This window comes from Panulirus ornatus, chromosome 4 (assembly GCF_036320965.1).
Source record: "Panulirus ornatus isolate Po-2019 chromosome 4, ASM3632096v1, whole genome shotgun sequence".
NCBI classification, from domain to species: Eukaryota; Metazoa; Arthropoda; class Malacostraca; order Decapoda; family Palinuridae; genus Panulirus; species Panulirus ornatus.
The window spans coordinates 85,559,012-85,577,010 of NC_092227.1; the positions used below are offsets into that span (position 1 = coordinate 85,559,012).

At 45.5% G+C, this 17,999-nt stretch overlaps 1 protein-coding gene across 1 annotated transcript in view; it reads right to left on the bottom strand.

Moving 5' to 3' along the window:
* LOC139764898 (putative polypeptide N-acetylgalactosaminyltransferase 9) overlaps positions 1-17,999 on the bottom strand; it is a 466,120-nt gene that overhangs the window by 207,788 nt on the left and 240,333 nt on the right. The window contains exons 3-4 of the mRNA XM_071691965.1: positions 10,859-11,477; positions 7,625-7,827 (exon numbers count right to left, since the gene is read on the bottom strand). Of these exons, the coding sequence (XP_071548066.1) occupies positions 7,625-7,827; positions 10,859-11,173 (518 nt within the window). The 5' untranslated portion in view covers positions 11,174-11,477. The remainder of the gene's footprint in view (positions 1-7,624; positions 7,828-10,858; positions 11,478-17,999) is intronic.

Consider the following 17,999-nt stretch of genomic DNA (forward strand, 5'->3'; position numbering starts at 1 on the left):
TAGGTTCCTGCTCGCCTGCTGGACTCTACCTGGATTCCTGCTGACCTGCTGGACTCTACCTGGATTCCTGCTGACCTGCTGGACTCTACCTGGATTCCTGTAGGACTCTACCTGGATTCCTGCTGTCCTGCTGGACTCTACCTGGATTCCTGCTGTCCTGCTGGACTCTACCTGGATTCCTGCTGTCCTGCTGGACTCTACCTGGATTCCTGCTGTCCTGCTGGACTCTACCTGGATTCCTGCTGTCCTGCTGGACTCTACCTGGATTCCTGCTGTCCTGCTGGACTCTACCTGGATTCCTGCTGTCCTGCTGGATTCTACCTGGATTCCTGCTCGCCTGCTGGACTCTACCTGGATTCCTGCTGTCCTGCTGGACTCTACATGGATTCCTGCTGTCCTGCTGGACTCTACCTGGATTCCTGCTCGCCTGCTGGACTCTACCTGGATTCCTGCTCGCCTGCTGGATTCTACCTGGATTCCTGGTCGCCTGCTGGACTCTACCTGGATTCCTGGTCGCCTGCTGGACTCTACGTGGATTCCTGCTATCCTACTGGACTTCTCAACCCTCAAGTACCAACCAACTGGTCCCACTGCAATAATAGTCTTGCCTGCTGATGGTCCCACTCGACTTACTCCCACTGATGCAAAGGCGATGACGAGAGTCGGACATTTGTCCCCCGTCCAGAAATCACCACTACCTACTCAGGTGTGTGTGTGTGTGTGTGTGTGTATGTGTGTGTAGTACTGATGTAACGTCTCCTGGCCCTACAAGGACGGTTTCCAAGGGGCATCTTTTATGGCGTCTGGATAACCTCACCATAAAGTCTACTACAAACACGGAACCAAACCCTCATTACGTTCCTAAACGCAGGTGTTGAATCGACTTAGTTCATGAACCACACACACACACCGTTTCGACAACTTTAGTGTATAAATTCTTGAGTTGTATAATAGTTCAACAGCTTCGACAGATGTAGGTGGCGCTCAAACTGTCTGCAAGTCAGGCTACATCTGGCGGCCCGAGTTTAGCATCCATGTTTGGCAGTCAATACCAAAGTCTCGAACTGTTCCACAAGCTGTTGGTGGGAAGGAGGGAAGGAGCGGACCATCTGGCACTGGGCAATACTCTGAGGCTAATAATAAATAAACAGATATATATATATATATATATATATATATATATATATATATATATATATATATATATATATATATATATATATATATATGCTCAAATTACAGAGGTATAAGTTTGTTGAGTATTCCTGGTAAATTATATGGGAGGGTATTGATTGAGAGGGTGAAGGCATGTACAGAGCATCAGATTGGGGAAGAGCAGTGTGGTTTCAGAAGTGGTAGGTGATGTGTGGATCAGGTGTTTGCTTTGAAGAATGTATGTGAGAAATACTTAGAAAAGCAAATGGATTTGTATGTAGCATTTATGGATCTGGAGAAGGCATATGATAGAGTTGATAGAGATGCTCTGTGGAAGGTATTAAGAATATATGGTGTGGGAGGCAAGTTGTTAGAAGCAGTGAAAAGTTTTTATCGAGGCTGTAAGGCATGTGTATGTGTAGGAAGAAAGGAAAGTGATTGGTTCTCAGTGAATGTAGGTTTGTGGCAGGGGTGTGTGATGTCTCCAGGGTTGTTTAATTTGTTTATGGATGGGGTTGTTAGGGAGGTGAATGCAAGAGTTTTGGAAAGAGGGGCAAGTATGAAGTCTGTTGGGGATGAGAGAGCTTGGGAAGTGAGTCAGTTGTTGTTCGCTGATGATACAGCGCTGGTGGCTGATTCATGTGAGAAACTGCAGAAGCTGGTGACTGAGTTTGGTAAAGTGTGTGAAAGAAGAACGTTAAGAGTAAATGTGAATAAGAGCAAGGTTATTAGGTACAGTAGGGTTGAGGGTCGAGTCAATTGGGAGGTAAGTTTGAATGGAGAAAAACTGGAGGAAGTAAAGTGTTTTAGATATCTGGGAGTGGATCTGGCAGCGGATGGAACCATGGAAGCGGAAGTGGATCATAGGGTGGGGGAGGGGGCGAAAATTCTGGGAGCCTTGAAGAATGTGTGGAAGTCGGAAACATTATCTCGGAAAGCAAAAATGGGTATGTTTGAAGGAATAGTGGTTCCAACAATGTTGTATGGTTGCTAGGCGTGGGCTATGGATAGAGTTGTGCGCAGGAGGATGGATGTGCTGGAAATGAGATGTTTGAGGACAATGTGTGGTGTGAGGTGGTTTGATCGAGTCAGTAACGTAAGGGTAAGAGAGATGTGTGGAAATAAAAAGAGCGTGGTTGAGAGAGCAGAAGAGGGTGTTTTGAAATGGTTTGGGCACATGGAGAGAATGAGTGAGGAAAAATTGACCAAGAGGATATATGTGTCGGAGGTGGAGGGAACAAGGAGAAGTGGGAGACCAAATTGGGGGTGGAAAGATAGAGTGAAAAAGATTTTGTGTGATCGGGGCCTGAACATGCAGGAGGGTGAAAGGAGGGCAAGGAATAGAGTGAATTGGATCGATGTGGTATACCGGGGTTGACGTGCTGTCAGTGGAGTGAATCAAGGCATGTGAAGCGTCTGAGGTAAACCATGGAAAGCTGTGTAGGTATGTATATTTGCGTGTGTGGACGTATGTATATACATGTGTATGGGGGTGGGTTGGGCCATTTCTTTCGTCTGTTTCCTTGCGCTACCTCGCAAACGCGGGAGACAGCGGCAAAATAAAAAAAAAAAATTATATATATATATATATATATATATATATATATATATATATATATATATATATAAACCTCCAACAGCCAGGATCGAACCCGGGACCCCTGCGTGAAATGGCGGGAGCATTACCGCTAGCCTATGATCGCCTGATGGGCAATGACAAGTGAAGACCCCGTTGCTCACCAACGTGAGATGAAGGGTGTTCGAGTACATAATATTCGAATAATCATTTCCCTATTAGGGGCGATCATAACCTAGTGTAATGCTCCCGCCTGCCACTCAGGGGTCCCGGGTTCGATCCTGGCTGTAGGAGGTTTGTATGTTATATGAAAATGCGGTTTCATATGCACTATATATATATATATATATATATATATATATATATATATATATATATATATATATATATATATACGGTTGCGAGGCATGGGCTATAGATAGGGTTGTACGGAAGAGGTTGAATGTGTTGGAAATGAAATGTTTGAGGACATATGGCGCGAGGTAGTTTGATCAAATAAGAAATGGAAGGGTACGAGATGTGTCGCAATAAAAACAGTGGTTGAGAGAGTAGAAGAGGGTGTTGAAATGGTCTGGTCACATGGAGAGAATGAGCGAGGATATGTTGACGAAGAGGATATACGCGTCATAAGCGAAGGGAGCACGGAGAACGGTGTAACTTAACTAGAGATGGAAAGACGGAATGAAAAACATTTTAAGTGATCGGGGTCAGAGCATGGAAGAGGGTGAAAAGCGTGCACGGGATAGAGTGAACTGGAACGATGTGATATACTGGGGCCGACGTGCTGTCAATGGACTGAACCAAGGCAAGTGAAGCGTCCCAAGTAAACCATGAACAAGTCTGTGGGGTCTGGATGTGAATATGGAGCTGTGGTTTCAGTGCATTACACATGACAGCTCTCTAGTGAATGGATGTGAGCAGTTGCGGCTTTTTCTTCGTCTGTTCCTGTCGCTACCTCACTCACGCGGGGGACACAGCGGATCCGGAGTACATGGAGAACCCCAATTTCGCGAGAAGGTACTTCAGAGTCTGGGCAAGGCTTCAAGCACTCATACAAAACACGAGACTTAATAGCCTTAAAATTACAGTGGAAATACTTCATGGTCAAGAACAGTATCTATAGGTACTGGAGCCAGATCTTAAATGGCAAACCAAATGGCCATCTTTTAAAACTGATACAAAACCTTTTCTCATAGAAGCCATTTATTTCTCCCGGGTACACCAGCTACTTAAACGTCACCCAGCCCCTGGAGGAAAGGATGCGCAGCTGGGTTGAGTGTGGTCCTCCTGTCCTGTCTACGGGTCGAACATGAAACCCTCTGAACTTCATGGATATAAGACAGTAACCACTGTACCACGGCGGCTCAGATACAAGGCTCAGAGACGGGGCAACACGAGTAGATGACCGACACACACACACAGACACACACAGAATAGAACACACACGTACACACATCCGAATGTAAAAGAACACCAAGGCCGCCTGCAGACTGCGATATTAGCGCTAACTAAGTTTTTTCCAGCGCAGGGAAAAGTTTCCGGCCTGGAATGCGCTTTAGGGAAAAGTTCGTCAATAATGCACAGCGGCAGCAGCACTCGCCAGCCTTCAAAGTCAGAAAATGGAAAAAATAACTTTTGGTTGATTCAGGAAACTCGAATGCCAGAAAAGTTTGCTATATTGCCAATGGAACTTTCGGGTCAATTCAGCGAGTCTTTTTTTTTTCTCTCTCTCTCTCTTCGGTCCCTCGAGCCCTGTCAGTCAAGATTCGATAATGCCGCCAGGCGGGCGTCACTCCCTCCACTCAGGCTGTTACTCTGCTCTTTCTCCTCCCTCGCTGATCACTCTGCAGAGCACCTCAGTAAATACCCTTCCTTGCATCCTGATACATCCACCTTCAACCACTCTCGCGGCTTCCAGCACTCTGGCACACACACACACACAAGTCCAGCTCCTTCCAGCATCACCTTCAACCACTCCTGCGACTTCCAGCACTCTGGCACACACACACACACACACACACACACACACACAGACACACACACACACACATTAGTCCCGCCCCATTCTAGCACCCTAAGACATACGTCTGGCCCCCTTCCAATACCATACGTCCTATCCCTTCCAGTACCCTGACACATAAGTCCCACCCTTTCCAGCAGCCTGATAACACGCGTTCCGCCCTTTCCAGTAGCCTGATACATAGATCCCCCTATGCAGCACCCTGATACATACGTTCCGCCCTCCCAATCATCCTGATTTGTATGTCCCACCCATTCCAGCACCCTGATACATCCGTCCCACCCATTCCAGCACCCTGATACATCCGTCCCACCCATTCCAGCACCCTGATACATCCGTCCCACCCATTCAAGCATCCAATATATATGTCCCAGTCCTGCCAGCTTCCTCGTATGTCCGGCCCAACCCTTCCAGCATTCTGATACGCAAGTCCCGACCCTTCCAGCATCCTGATATATATATGTCTGGCCAATTTCAGCTTCCTGACACATCCTTCCCACCCTTCCAGCATCCTGATACATCGTCTCGTCCCTTCCAGCATCTTCATACATCGTCTCATCACTTCCAGCACCCTGATACATACGTCTCGTCCCTTCCAGCACCCTGATACATAAATTCTACCCTTTTCAGCACCCTGATACATCCGACTAGTCCCTTCCAGCATCCTGATACATCCGACTAGTCCCTTCCAGCATCCTGATACATCCGTCTCGTCCCTTCCAGCATCCTGATACTGACGTCCGGCCTCTTACATCCAGCCCAGCCGTGACATCCATGTCACTCATATGAAATATACGTTCCACCTCCTCTTCCACCAAACTTCGCCGCCTCATCCACCAGCGACCACCAGCGCCAGCGACCACACTCAAGGTCATCTAAACAAAGCTGGCTTACTCAGAGCAGTTGGTAATAAGCCGGGTAATTCAATAGCCTTAACTCCTCTGTCTCTCCGACCCAGGAGTACATAACCATCTCTATCGGAGGATGTTAATGGGGTAGTATTAATTGGCTCTCCTTCCGTTATACTTTACTTATCCACTAATTAACTTTTTAACGTAAAAAAAAGGGGAAAAAAATGGTGCAGCCAACGGGTCTTCTACAAATATCTGTTCTGACGAGTGGATCTTTTTTTTTTTTTAAACTTTCACCAGAAAATCGAAGTCCAGCTAGGGTGGGGGTGGGTGTGGGGCGAGCGGTCGGTCGTTACGTCCCGAAAAAAAAAAAAAAAAAATCCGACATCCAACAACCAAAGAAACGCAGGAATCTCGCTAATTGCAACAACCATTCTTCTGTAAGGCAAGTCCAGTCATCACGGAATAGAGAGAGAGAGAGAGAGAGAGAGAGAGAGAGAGAGAGAGAGAGAGAGAGAGAGAGAGAGAGAGAGAGACTCCGGACAAGCAAAAATCTGGAATTAAATGTCCGACCAATCCAACTTACCTTAACTCCCATAAAGGACCCAAATGAATGACGATTGCCTTCCTTAATGTTACCCAAGTAAAAACGAATATACATGTATATATTCCTATGAGTCCACGGGGAAAATGAAACACGATAAGTTTCCAAGTGCACTTTCGTGTAATAATCACATCATCAGGGGAGAGACAAGAGAGAAATTTAAGTCAGTTGCTATACATCGAAGAGACGAAGCTAGGACGCCATTTGGTAGACTGGCGTCCGAGCTTCGTCTTATATTTCTCTCTTGTGTCTCCCCTGATGATGTGATTATTACACGAAAGTGCACTTGGGAACTTATCGTGTTTCATTTTCCCCGTGGACTCATAAGAATATCTTGATCACGCCCAAAATTGTGATCCTTTCCAATATACGCATATATATATATATATATATATATATAATATATATATATATATATACATCCGCCAGGTTACCTGACAAGTTATCTTCCCGCGCAAAATTCAAAACAAGCGAATGTGCGCCTGCGTCACCTGAGACTGGTCATGCGCAGTAACGGCTTTTCGCAATACAAATTTAAAAAAAAAATTGCTTTACGCTTTCATGTCGTCTCAAACTATTCCAAATATCAATCTCGAAAATACGTATGACTGAAGAATAATGTAGGTAACAAGAGCAAGAGACTAGCAAAAGATTTTGAAGAAAAATAAAGACCGATTCGCAGTTCGAAATATTCTGAAATATTATTGAAATCAAACATGGGCTTTCCTCTGACCACTCCAGACTGGACGGGGTAAAAATGTCCGAATAATTTTTAAAAATTCTCTTCTACATCAGAAGATTTTTTCTGGGGGGAGGGGGGGAGGGGGGGATCAAAAACGTTTCTTTTATATGAAGTCAGATCAATCCAATGATGAAATGGATCTAGTAATGAATGAACGAAATCGACTTTAAATACTACGAAAGACCATAGCACTGCTGGGGGGTTCATTATCTACAACGGATCACAGCACAGCTGGTGGGAGCTCAGCAGCTACCACAGACCACAGCACTGCTGGCGATGCAGCAGCTACAACAGACCACAGTGCAGTTCGGAAGACACTGTGGCAGCTGTGCTTGGTTAACTGTACCAGAGTCCCACACCGCAACATGCGGGGCAGGAGGAGGAGGAGGCTCTCATTCATGGCTAATTGTTTCCCCTGGCGTAGCGTCCCAGCTGCCTCTGGGGACGTAAATCCTTCCTGACGGGTACATAAAGTAGGGCAACAGTAGGACGACAGCCAGGGTGCAACACGCTAGCTGTTGCACCAAACACACCGCAACAAGAGACTCTCCCCCCCGAGAGCTACAGCAGGAGCTCACAACTCCCCCAGGAGAGGGGGAGGACAACAAGGAAGGTCGTGTGGCTGGTGGTGTCTGGAGCCAAAAGCTTTATCTGACGAAGAGGCCAGCGTACTTACCACTCGTCTCGCGGGTCCGGGAGACTGCGGTGGACGGAGATCATGTCCGAGACGTACTGGTTGAAGGCGTTGTTCTTCCAGCCCTCATCCACCTTCTTCTTGATTTCAGGGTCCATCTCCTTGGGCAGGACCACGGGCTTGCCCATCTCCCCTGGACCGTTGGGCTCTTGAGGGGGCGGTAAGACGCCTTGCTCCGGGTGAACCTGTCAAGGCAGAAGTGGTGTCACAACTCTGGCTGGTCAATACATTTCAAACACATCATCACTTAACATCACAATCAGATTACAAACATGATCTAGTTATGGCCATCTCTGATGAGTTAGAAATGAGGAATATGAGGTAAATCATGTAGATATTAACATAAGGTCCTAAGTCATTTGTAGACATGACTCCTTGAAGAGGAAAAGTTGTAGGCAAAGGGAAAGAAGAGAGGGAATTTACACTTCCACAACCCGTGGAAAGATGATCTCATAACGGTCAATCCTTGTGTGATCAGTCTCCACACACAAACTATGGGAAACAGCAGCCAGGGCCATGCTGCGGGTTCTGGCCTTACGAGGCTGGAAATCACGCAGGCAACCCACGTGAACAGTGACTGAAATACCCGCAGAACAGAGAAACAGAAGCAACATAATGAGACAGACAGAAGGGGATGGTTGAAGAGGTGTCGAAGAAAGTTAATAACTGGAAGGCTTCCGAGTCCATTATGGCTGGAGTGGAAGAGGAGCCATTCCAGAGACGAGAGCCGTACAGCACACTGGAGCGAACGAGGCCCTTGCAGATATGGAACAGCTGTGAAGAACTCTGGTACCTATCTATTGTCTCTACCATTTGGGATGCAGATTTTGGGATGTTCATTACATAGAATATACAGGAGACAAGAGTACAGCACAGGGGAGGTCACAGGCTCAGTAGGAGGAAGGAGGAATCATAAATGGTTGGAGGAAATCGAGAAGGGAGAAGGGAGCTGCTTTATCGTTCGGATGAGTTAGCTACACACTGATGATCAGATCGGAAAGGGCGAGGGAGGTAAAGTGATTCTAAGAAGGTGCCCTAGACTTTGCAAAGAACTCTGCAATGACTCCGAGGAGAAATATAATGGTAGGATGAGATTGAACAGAGGGGAAGAGCTACATCACTAGATACACTCCCTCTTTAATGCACAAACAGAAGAGCCAGCCATCTCTCCATTTCGTAGGGATATCAAGAGTTAATAGGAGACTTTAATTTTTTTTACGGGGAGGTTGAGGAGAATTTCTTTAGGTAATTTGGAAGAAGCTTTTAAGAATAATCTATTTAGAATTGATAAACAAGATTAAGATTTGGGGGGAAAAAATCAAAAATTTAAAAGTTTAAAATCGCAAGTTTGAGATACGATGGAAGCCACTATCATCGTGGCCTGTGTGTGTGTATGTGGCTAACACAAAGCCACCTGCCCGGACCTTATACCTCGCACACACACACACACACACACACACACGATATATACCACAAACCGACTATCAAACCTCGCCGCGTGAGAAGTAATGAGAACTCATATTGGAGATACGAGCCTACAGTTTTCTGAGGGGTACACACACACACACACACATATCCTGCCTGACCTAATGAGAAAGGAGTGTCACCGTATCTCCACCACCTGTTGTGCTCGACCTTACTCCATCCTATCTATTCACTACTTACTGTCTCTCCGTCAAGCATGATGCATCTATCAACCTTGCAAGTACCCTTTCGGCCAGTGATCTGGTGTGGTGTCAGCATGTGTCCCGGACGAAAAGACCTGGGATAGAGGGGCTGCTTCTTCTTCTTCTTCCCTTAGTTTGTCTGTGTAGACCAAACACTCGAGAATTAGCCGTTATCATACCCCCATCTTTCCTCACACTGCAAAGCTGAAGATATCTCTTCCATATATCGTCTTTAACCCTCTTCCTATAACCTCCCCACTTTCAAAAGTCGGGTCTATATCATAATACACACGAGATACTCAGATTAATTCCTAATCTTTTTTTCCATACTACTCTCGTCTTTTTACCCCATCCAACTGACATGGCTTCGATTGAGGCACCCTTGTGCACGACGGAACTGGACGACCTTTGACCACGACAATACGACCTTATGACAGCCTGGCCTCTGACCTGACCACCTTTAGGGTCGTCAGTAGGACAATGACACGTCTCAATGTAACGGTATGGCGCACTGTCAAGCTGCCCGCTCTGCCGGTTTCCTACACAGGAAAAAAAAAAAATCGTTAGCCATTAGGGTGGTCGCCCAAAGTTAGCGTCGAGCGTGTAGCTATCAATCGCTATATATTAACCTTCTACTGGACGAAATTGCTGGAACTCTCTCTCTCTCTCTCTCTCTCTCTCTCTCTCTCTCTCTCTCTCTCTCTCTCTCTCTCTCTCTGATATGAAATCCTGCGTGACGCTACTTCATTCTTTTTTTTTTCCTCCCCCAGTTACCTACACACGGCACAGCCAGAGAAGTAGGCTTTGAACGAAGCCATGACGAAAGGAAGGGTTAAATAACAAATAGAGAGAGAGAGAGAGAGAGAGAGAGAGAGAGAGAGAGAGAGAGAGAGAGAGAGAGAGAGAGAGGGAGTGGAGGGGAAGGGAAACGAATGAAGGAAGAGAATTCCACTGGTTCACTGCAGGAGAGGCGGTGACATGACGGCTAATCCTCAAGTGGTTGGTCTCCACACATAAACTACTGGAAGCAGCAGCCACCTGCGTGCTGTTCTCCAAGTCTACGGGGCACACGCAGGTGGTTCACAAGAGTGAGAGCAAATAAGTGGCATAATCAGCAATCTCATGACATCACCAGACCAATCTGCGACATCCTAACATCACTTGGCCAATCAGTGGCTTCCTGATATCCCCTGGCCATTCAGAGACCTCCTGACATCACTCAACCAATCAGCAAACCTCTAAAACAAGGCCTGGAACTACTGATAATAAGGCGCATCTATCTACGGTAGGTGGGTGAGGTGGCCGTCAGTGAGGCAGTCAGCACTGCCCGACTAGACATCTCTTACTCATCTAATGAGGCGATGGACACAGACATCCTTTTACTCATCTAATGAGGCGACGGACACAGACATCCTTTTACTCATCTAATGAGGCGACGGAAACAGACATCCTTTTACTCATCTTATGAGGCGTGGGACTCGACTCATCTAATGAGGCGACGGATACACAGACATCTCTTTTACTCATCTAATGAGGCAACTGGACTCACCTCATGAGGCTCCTCTGTCTTGGTCATGGTCTTGACTTCCACCTTGGCCGCCTCCTGCTGGGGTGGTGACCGGGGTCGGTCCACGCGCTCTGGCAGGTCCTTGAAGCTGTCCACTTTGAGGATCCTGTTGTCCTCCTGTGGGAAGGGCTGGTTGTCCCGGACCTTGACTGCGGCAGGCAGTTCGAGCCCCTCGCTCTTGTCCGTCTTCTCGGAGAGCGTGACGAGGCTGAGGAGGAGCCACACCGCTGGGAGGGTCACTACCAGCTTCAGTAGGACCCCTCGGCGCCTCACCAGCATCGTCTTCAAGAACGCCATCTCGAACGGCCTTCCCCTTAGGGATTATCACAACTTCTTCCCGTCCCTGAAGAGAGAGGGGTGTGTGCGCGCTCGTGTGTCTGTCTGTGTGTGGGAGGAGGAGGAGGAGGGAGGAAGAAGGAGGGGAGGGTGTGTTATTATCTAACCTCCCTCTCACAACTTCGAGGTCTCTGGTGAGCGATCAAGCGGATGATGATGGCTCCGGCTCCTACTCCCGAGCTGTCGCTCTCACAAACACTGGACGGTTGTCAGTACGGCCGGGTCTTGCCACACACACGTCTTGTCACCGGTACATTCTTCAATCCTAGAAAGCAAAAGAAGAGGCATATTAAACCCTTGGACAAACATAATGACAAAAATATGATAAATAATAACAAATAACATCTTAATTGCACATGTAATGATAGAAATCTGTTAAACAGCAACAAATAACACCATCTTAAGAACTGCATTTACAAATATAAGAAAGTAGGGCCAATAAATGCAACAAAACTAGAAATGGTAAGAACAAATACAAGAAAGTAGAACAATGTATAACAAAACTAGAAATGTTAAGAACAAATACGAGAAAGTAGAACAATGTAACAAAATTAGAAATGTTAAGAACAAATACGAGAAAGTAGAACAATGTAATAAAACTAAAAATATTACGCAAAACTATAACGAAACCAATTTCGAGCTGCTTCGTTGCTCCGTACGTGAACAAAGGCAAGGGAAACACTTCTGACGAACAAAAACATCTCTTGTATAAAGAACGCAAACACTACTGGCGAACGAAAAATCTGTCGCACAATAAATGAATATCATCGAGTCAATGGGAACACGTCAAAAAAAAAAAAGAAGAAAAAGGAAGTGCGTGTGTCACTACCGAATGGAAACACAACAGTCTTAATAAAAGATTGGCTTCTGTTATCTCAAACTCTTGACCCTCTAAATGTGTGTCGTCAACCAAAAGCAAAATTCAGCAGCATGGCCAAAGCCCGCTACGCACGAGTATTCACATGATAAATATAGTTAGTTGGTAAGGAAATAAATAAAAGAAAAATAATTCCGAGCTGAATTTCTACATTTATTGGAATGTCAAAGTTCAAACCCTTCGCTAGTTTTTCCTGTCCACTTACATCATTCATTGTTTACACCCATTTTTGGAATATTCTTTTTTCTTGGTTGTAAACGGATTAAATCGTAAACATTTATGTTTTAAGAACTATAATGTTATAACGAAAAAAACTTTACTTCACAATATAAAAATTATACAAAATGTTTCTCCATCTTGGGTAAAAATGAATGAGGCAGACGAGTTTATATCTAGGGCAATTTTTTTTTTGTTTCTTGGCCACTTTGTCGAAAGTCAGACCCCATAGTAAAGTTATGGCTTATTTTCTTTCACTTATCTTTTTTTTTTTGAGGTCTCTCCAGATCGATGCAAAATCAGACTTTTCCATATTTTTGCAGACCAGTATGAACCTGTCAGAAGGTCCCATGTTTTTTTTTTATCGTGATAGATGCGATGAGGGCAAATAACATGCCCCAATCTGAGCCATCAGGAGTGAAAGAAAAAAGTTAAAGAATATAATCAGACATTAATCATGGCTCCGCAGGTGTTTGTAGACCTGACTCTTCAAGGAGAAAAGGTTATAGGGAAGAGGGAAAGACAAAAGGAAGGAAGGGAATTCCACAGCTCAGCTGCTCGAGGAAAGACAGAGGCATCATAAAGAGAGGCAATCGTCAATTCCTTTAATTGAAATGGATTCAACACTGGTCAACCACTGGTCAGGCCCACAAGCCTCGCGATGCTGGTAGGAACTGGTAGAACCTCAGCTATACATCTCTCCTGCTCCACCCCTCCACCAATATCTACAGTCTCCACCCAGCACCATCATCCCCCCACCTCGCCCTCTCCACCGCTGTCTTCCACCTGCCACCAAGTGTGTTCAATACCATCTCAACTGTGAGTTGTTCCCTCTACTGCCTCCATCAGTCTCCTCCATCCACCACTAATAATGTCTACACTTCCACCTGTTTCTTAACTAAACACCAATGTCTTCATTGCTAACAGCTTTATCTTCATCGCTACCACTCCTCTCTCTAGCATTAACTAACACGTATTTTGTTCTTGCCACGTATAAACATTTTATAAATCTGAACTTCCAATCATCCACCATTCCTGAGTTAGAACACTTGCCTCTCTAAAGTCTTCCTATTTAATATGCCAATTTATGCAAATAAGTGATCTAAGTTCTAACCAGTTGGTCATGTCCACATGAGAGAGAGAGAGAGAGAGAGAGAGAGAACCATTATGGCGGAAGTGCAAAGCTGGTATCGCGTGTCAATCTCGAGTTGCCATAAAGACAAGAGCGAGTCCAAACATAAACAAACGCAGGAGGGGTTGACGACATACTGTCCCACATCCACTCCTGCCACAGTGGCGGGACATGATAAACCCTGGGGTGGGTCCGACAAGTGTGTGGGTGTTCTGAGGCCGACGAGTGAGTGTGTGTGTGTCGTCTTCGTGTCAGACATGGTGGAGGAAGGGGGCGCAGCTCTGGTCGGGTCATTTCTGCCACACCATACCACACCATGACGAAAAGAGGCTCAGACATCTGGGGGTCAACCAGACCTTCCTACACTGACCTATGGTCCTCCTGACCTCCACTACACCACTTTCTTTACGTATTTTTCTCTTCATGTGTCGGATGCTACTGGAATCGCTTTGTATCTATCTACAATCAACTAGTTCTGTAACTGCAACATTGTTGTCCTTCACCTACTTCCAAATTATTCCTGTAATTCGAAAGCGATTGACATGTCAGCGATACAGACAATGACGATTCTGTACACATCAAGCCGAAGCTGAAGATATATTCACACTGATGGAGGAGGACAATACCACACAGACGTGGCATATAAGAGTGACTTGAACCAGCAGAAGCAGCTGAATCAACTGATCCAATTGAACCATATGAACTAACAGAACCAACTGAAATGCTTGTACAACTGAACCAGAAGAACCAACTGTAACACCTGAACCAGAAAAACCAACTGTAACACCTGAACCAGGTTAACCAACTTAACCTGCTGAACCAATTGAACAACTGAACTACCACAACAAACTGAACCAGGTGAACCAAGTGAACCAGCCAGAACGGCTTTTCTAGAAACGAGGGAAGATAGGACGCGTCTTGCTGGTAATCCGTCAGAACCACAGTTGTACATTTTCCTCTGAAAACCCGTGGCCACTGGCCACACAGAGCCAGCCATGGTCCAACACGTATATATCCTTTCCAACAAAAGCAGCGCCACGGACGATTGTTTCTGTGTTACGTGGGCGGCGGGATCTGGCGCGAGAGTCGAGGGGGGAAAAGCCAGCACAAACCGTCTGGCTCTGTTATGGCAAAAAAGGAAATGTTAAGAAACGGCAAAAAGACATCAAGTACACGAATGTGGAATTGGGGTTCAGAGGGCAAAGGAAAACAGAGGTCCCATATATCGCCTAATACTACAAAACAGAGACTCCAATATATCACGTAATACTGCATAACAGAGGTCTCAAGATATCACCTGATGCTACCCAAGAGAAGCCCCCAAGATATCACCAAATACTGCAAAACAAGAGGCCTCGAGGTATCACCGAAATACACTAATGAAATTAAGGTCCTCTGCCGAGTCTGTCAGGTGGAGGAGAGAGCCGTGTGGCAGGCAATGTGTGATAAAGACCTGTGGCAACACCAGCGTGTGGCAACACACCAGAGTCTGGTCAGACAAGTGTTCGGAAAGAGAACATTGCATTCTCATAATGTGATTCCCACGTTCCCTTCCTTGCCCTCCCGTGACGCAATGATCCCTCAACATGCCCGCCCCCCCTCTCCTCTCTTACGTTCTTCCCTTTTTTTTGTGCTCTTCAAAGCCCTCCAAGTTCCCCTAAAGATGAGATCATGCGCACAGACACCTACTAACGACCATGAAAGGTACGGAACGAACCAGTGACGACGAGTAGTCACTGAGTACATGAGTGCGTTCCGAGGCCCATGTCCATTCCGTGCTTACGTCCCACGTAAACAAGTATGTCATGAAAATCGTGACGATTTACAATGTGGAGATAAAGAACGCGAGTTCAGGGCAATCTCTACGTTGGACATACGTCTCCAAAGGGCAGCAATGACAGTAGCATTGATAGGTCTGGAAGATATAGGTTACACTATACCAAAAGCTGGCTCTGACACGATAATGGAACACGATTAGGAAAGATACGAGTCTGGTATGATATCTAACCTCCAAGACCTTCATAAGGATTTAAGGTCGGACAGGAGACTAGAGATGGAGAGGGTATGTTATGGATATACTGAAGGACGCCTGCCAAAAATAACTTTCAAAATGGGAGGAAATAATAAGAGTTAAGGTCAAAATGGGAGGAAATAATAAGAGTTAAGGTCAAAATGGGAGGAAATAATAAGAGTTAAGGTCAAAATGGGAGGAAATAATAAGAGTTAAGGTCAAACACACCGACATGATGGGAGAGACAGATATTCAAATGGGTGTACGTAAAACACATATCAAGGGAGGAGCTGGAAAAATCCCTGAAGGTAGTGAGAGACGGTACAAGAACAGAGGGAACAAGCGGAGGTGTGGAGGAGGACCAGCCTTACTAGTGAGTGTGACCACCACGATCTCGGGGGGGAAAATAAGCCACCTTAAGACCTGCATAATACCACTGTTGGCATACAATCCTCCGAGAAGATCAGGTAAAAGAAAACAGTTTTCTTTTATCCCAACGATGAAGGAACGATCCAGGAGGGTGCAGGAAGAAGCACCATGGGTGAGCCGAAGGGGAGGAGTGGTGAGACGCTTCTTTTAGGGAATTTCAATTGTCAAGAAATACACTGGGATGCCATACATGCGCAAGACGGCCAAAACACGTAGGGTATCCAGTTCCTCTTGGAATAGGTGGAGGAGGAATCTCTCGTACTAACAAGAGCCACGAGTCACTAAGGATAAGGGTGGAGGTCATACCAGCAATCTAGATCTGGTCTTCACACATTATATATATATATATATATATATATATATATATATATATATATATATATATATATATATATATATATATATATATCAGCCATCAAAACACTGCCTGTGGATCTGTGATTGGAGAGAGTAATCACTTAGTTCTTGAGAGTGAGTGGGATGAGTACTTTAAAAGACCAAAAGACGACACAGAATAGAAAGAAAAAGTATGAGAAAAAGACACTACGAAGCCTGAACATCTACTTTAAGGACACAGACTGGAAGTCTGAATTATAAAGCCTGAGAACAGGCGTGGAGAGTTGTGTACCACCAGCGGAGGGTTACAAGGACAGAGGAAAAATGAAAGAAACTGGAAAGGATAGTTCGACATGAGGAGACAGTATGAGGGGATCGCTGAACCTCGACATGGAGGAGATACAAGAGACACGAACGTCAAGGCTACAGGTGGGAAATACATAAATGACAACCACAAGGAAGGAAAAAGTGAGGTAGCCACAAAGCGTTCTTAACAAGTCAAGGGAATATCCTAAAACGATGTACAGATTTGTAAGGGACAAATCAACATTAAAGAAAGAGATAATCAGACGAAGGGTCTCAGGAAAAAAAAGTGAAACACGTTAAGATGTGTGTGTGAAGTGTGTGTTTACTCTCGAAGACCCTGAGACATCTTTATTCCCAGGTACTGATGGGGAAGATACCTTAGAAAATATTGGAATAAATCCGGTAGAGGCTCTTGAACGGGCAAAACCCGTACAGAGGTCTGGGGAGAGATGGCATCTCGCCAATTCTACGCTACGAGTGCGTGGAGGCGCCCGTCAAGCCACTGATGGAGGTGGTGTTGAAGACTTTCGATGAGGTTACAAGCGAGCGGAATGTCGCCAACGTAGTAACAATCTTCAAAAGAGGCGACGCAAATGCTTGTCTGAACTTAAGGCCAGCTAGCATCACCTGCAAGATACTAGAGAGCATAATTACGAAACGGACCGAGTTCTCGACTTGTAAGCTTCTGAAAAGGCAGTAAACATTTAGAAAGAGGCGATCTTGCTTCACAAATCTGCTTGATTTCTAAGAGACGAAGGTCAGCAAAACACCCCCAGAAGAGATCGGTAGATGCAATGTTTATATTCGGACTACCAGAAAGCCTCTGATAGCGTCCATGCACAGACACCTCACGATGGGAGGTAAACATCCAAGCTAGTATCAAAGCTGAGCTGCTCAAAGGGAACTGAGTGCTACCTACCTAGGAGGGCGAAAGAGAAAACGTCAAAAAGAGCCGTACTACGTTGGGCAAGGAAGGATGACCGAGTGGAATCCCTCAGGGCCTAGTGCTTAGGACTACTGCTACTTCTGATGTTTATATCATCTGCTAACACAAGAGAAAATCACAATCCACACAATGTTTTCTGATGATGCCAAATATTTGAATGGACTACGAAGAGACACAGGCTGTGAAATAGGGCCAAGAAATCGAGATAAGACGCAGCAAGTGGTCGGACAAACGGCATAGGGTGTTAGATCCTCGAAAACAAAAGAGTCGTGAAGACGTAAAGGGGATTCAACAGACCAGACGTTGAGTAAGAATCTCAGGAGGAAATATAACGTACAGGAATCATGCTATGAAGGAGGACCTTGAGAAATGCAATATACCGGGACGTGTCACCATAACCCGTGGGGAGGATCGTGAGGGAAACAAATTATATCTTGGTCGGTGTCAAATTTGCCTTCCAGTTCAGGGACCACGAGAAGTTCAGAAATTCTGACGAACACACGACACACATTCACCTTGAACTGGAAAAAAAAC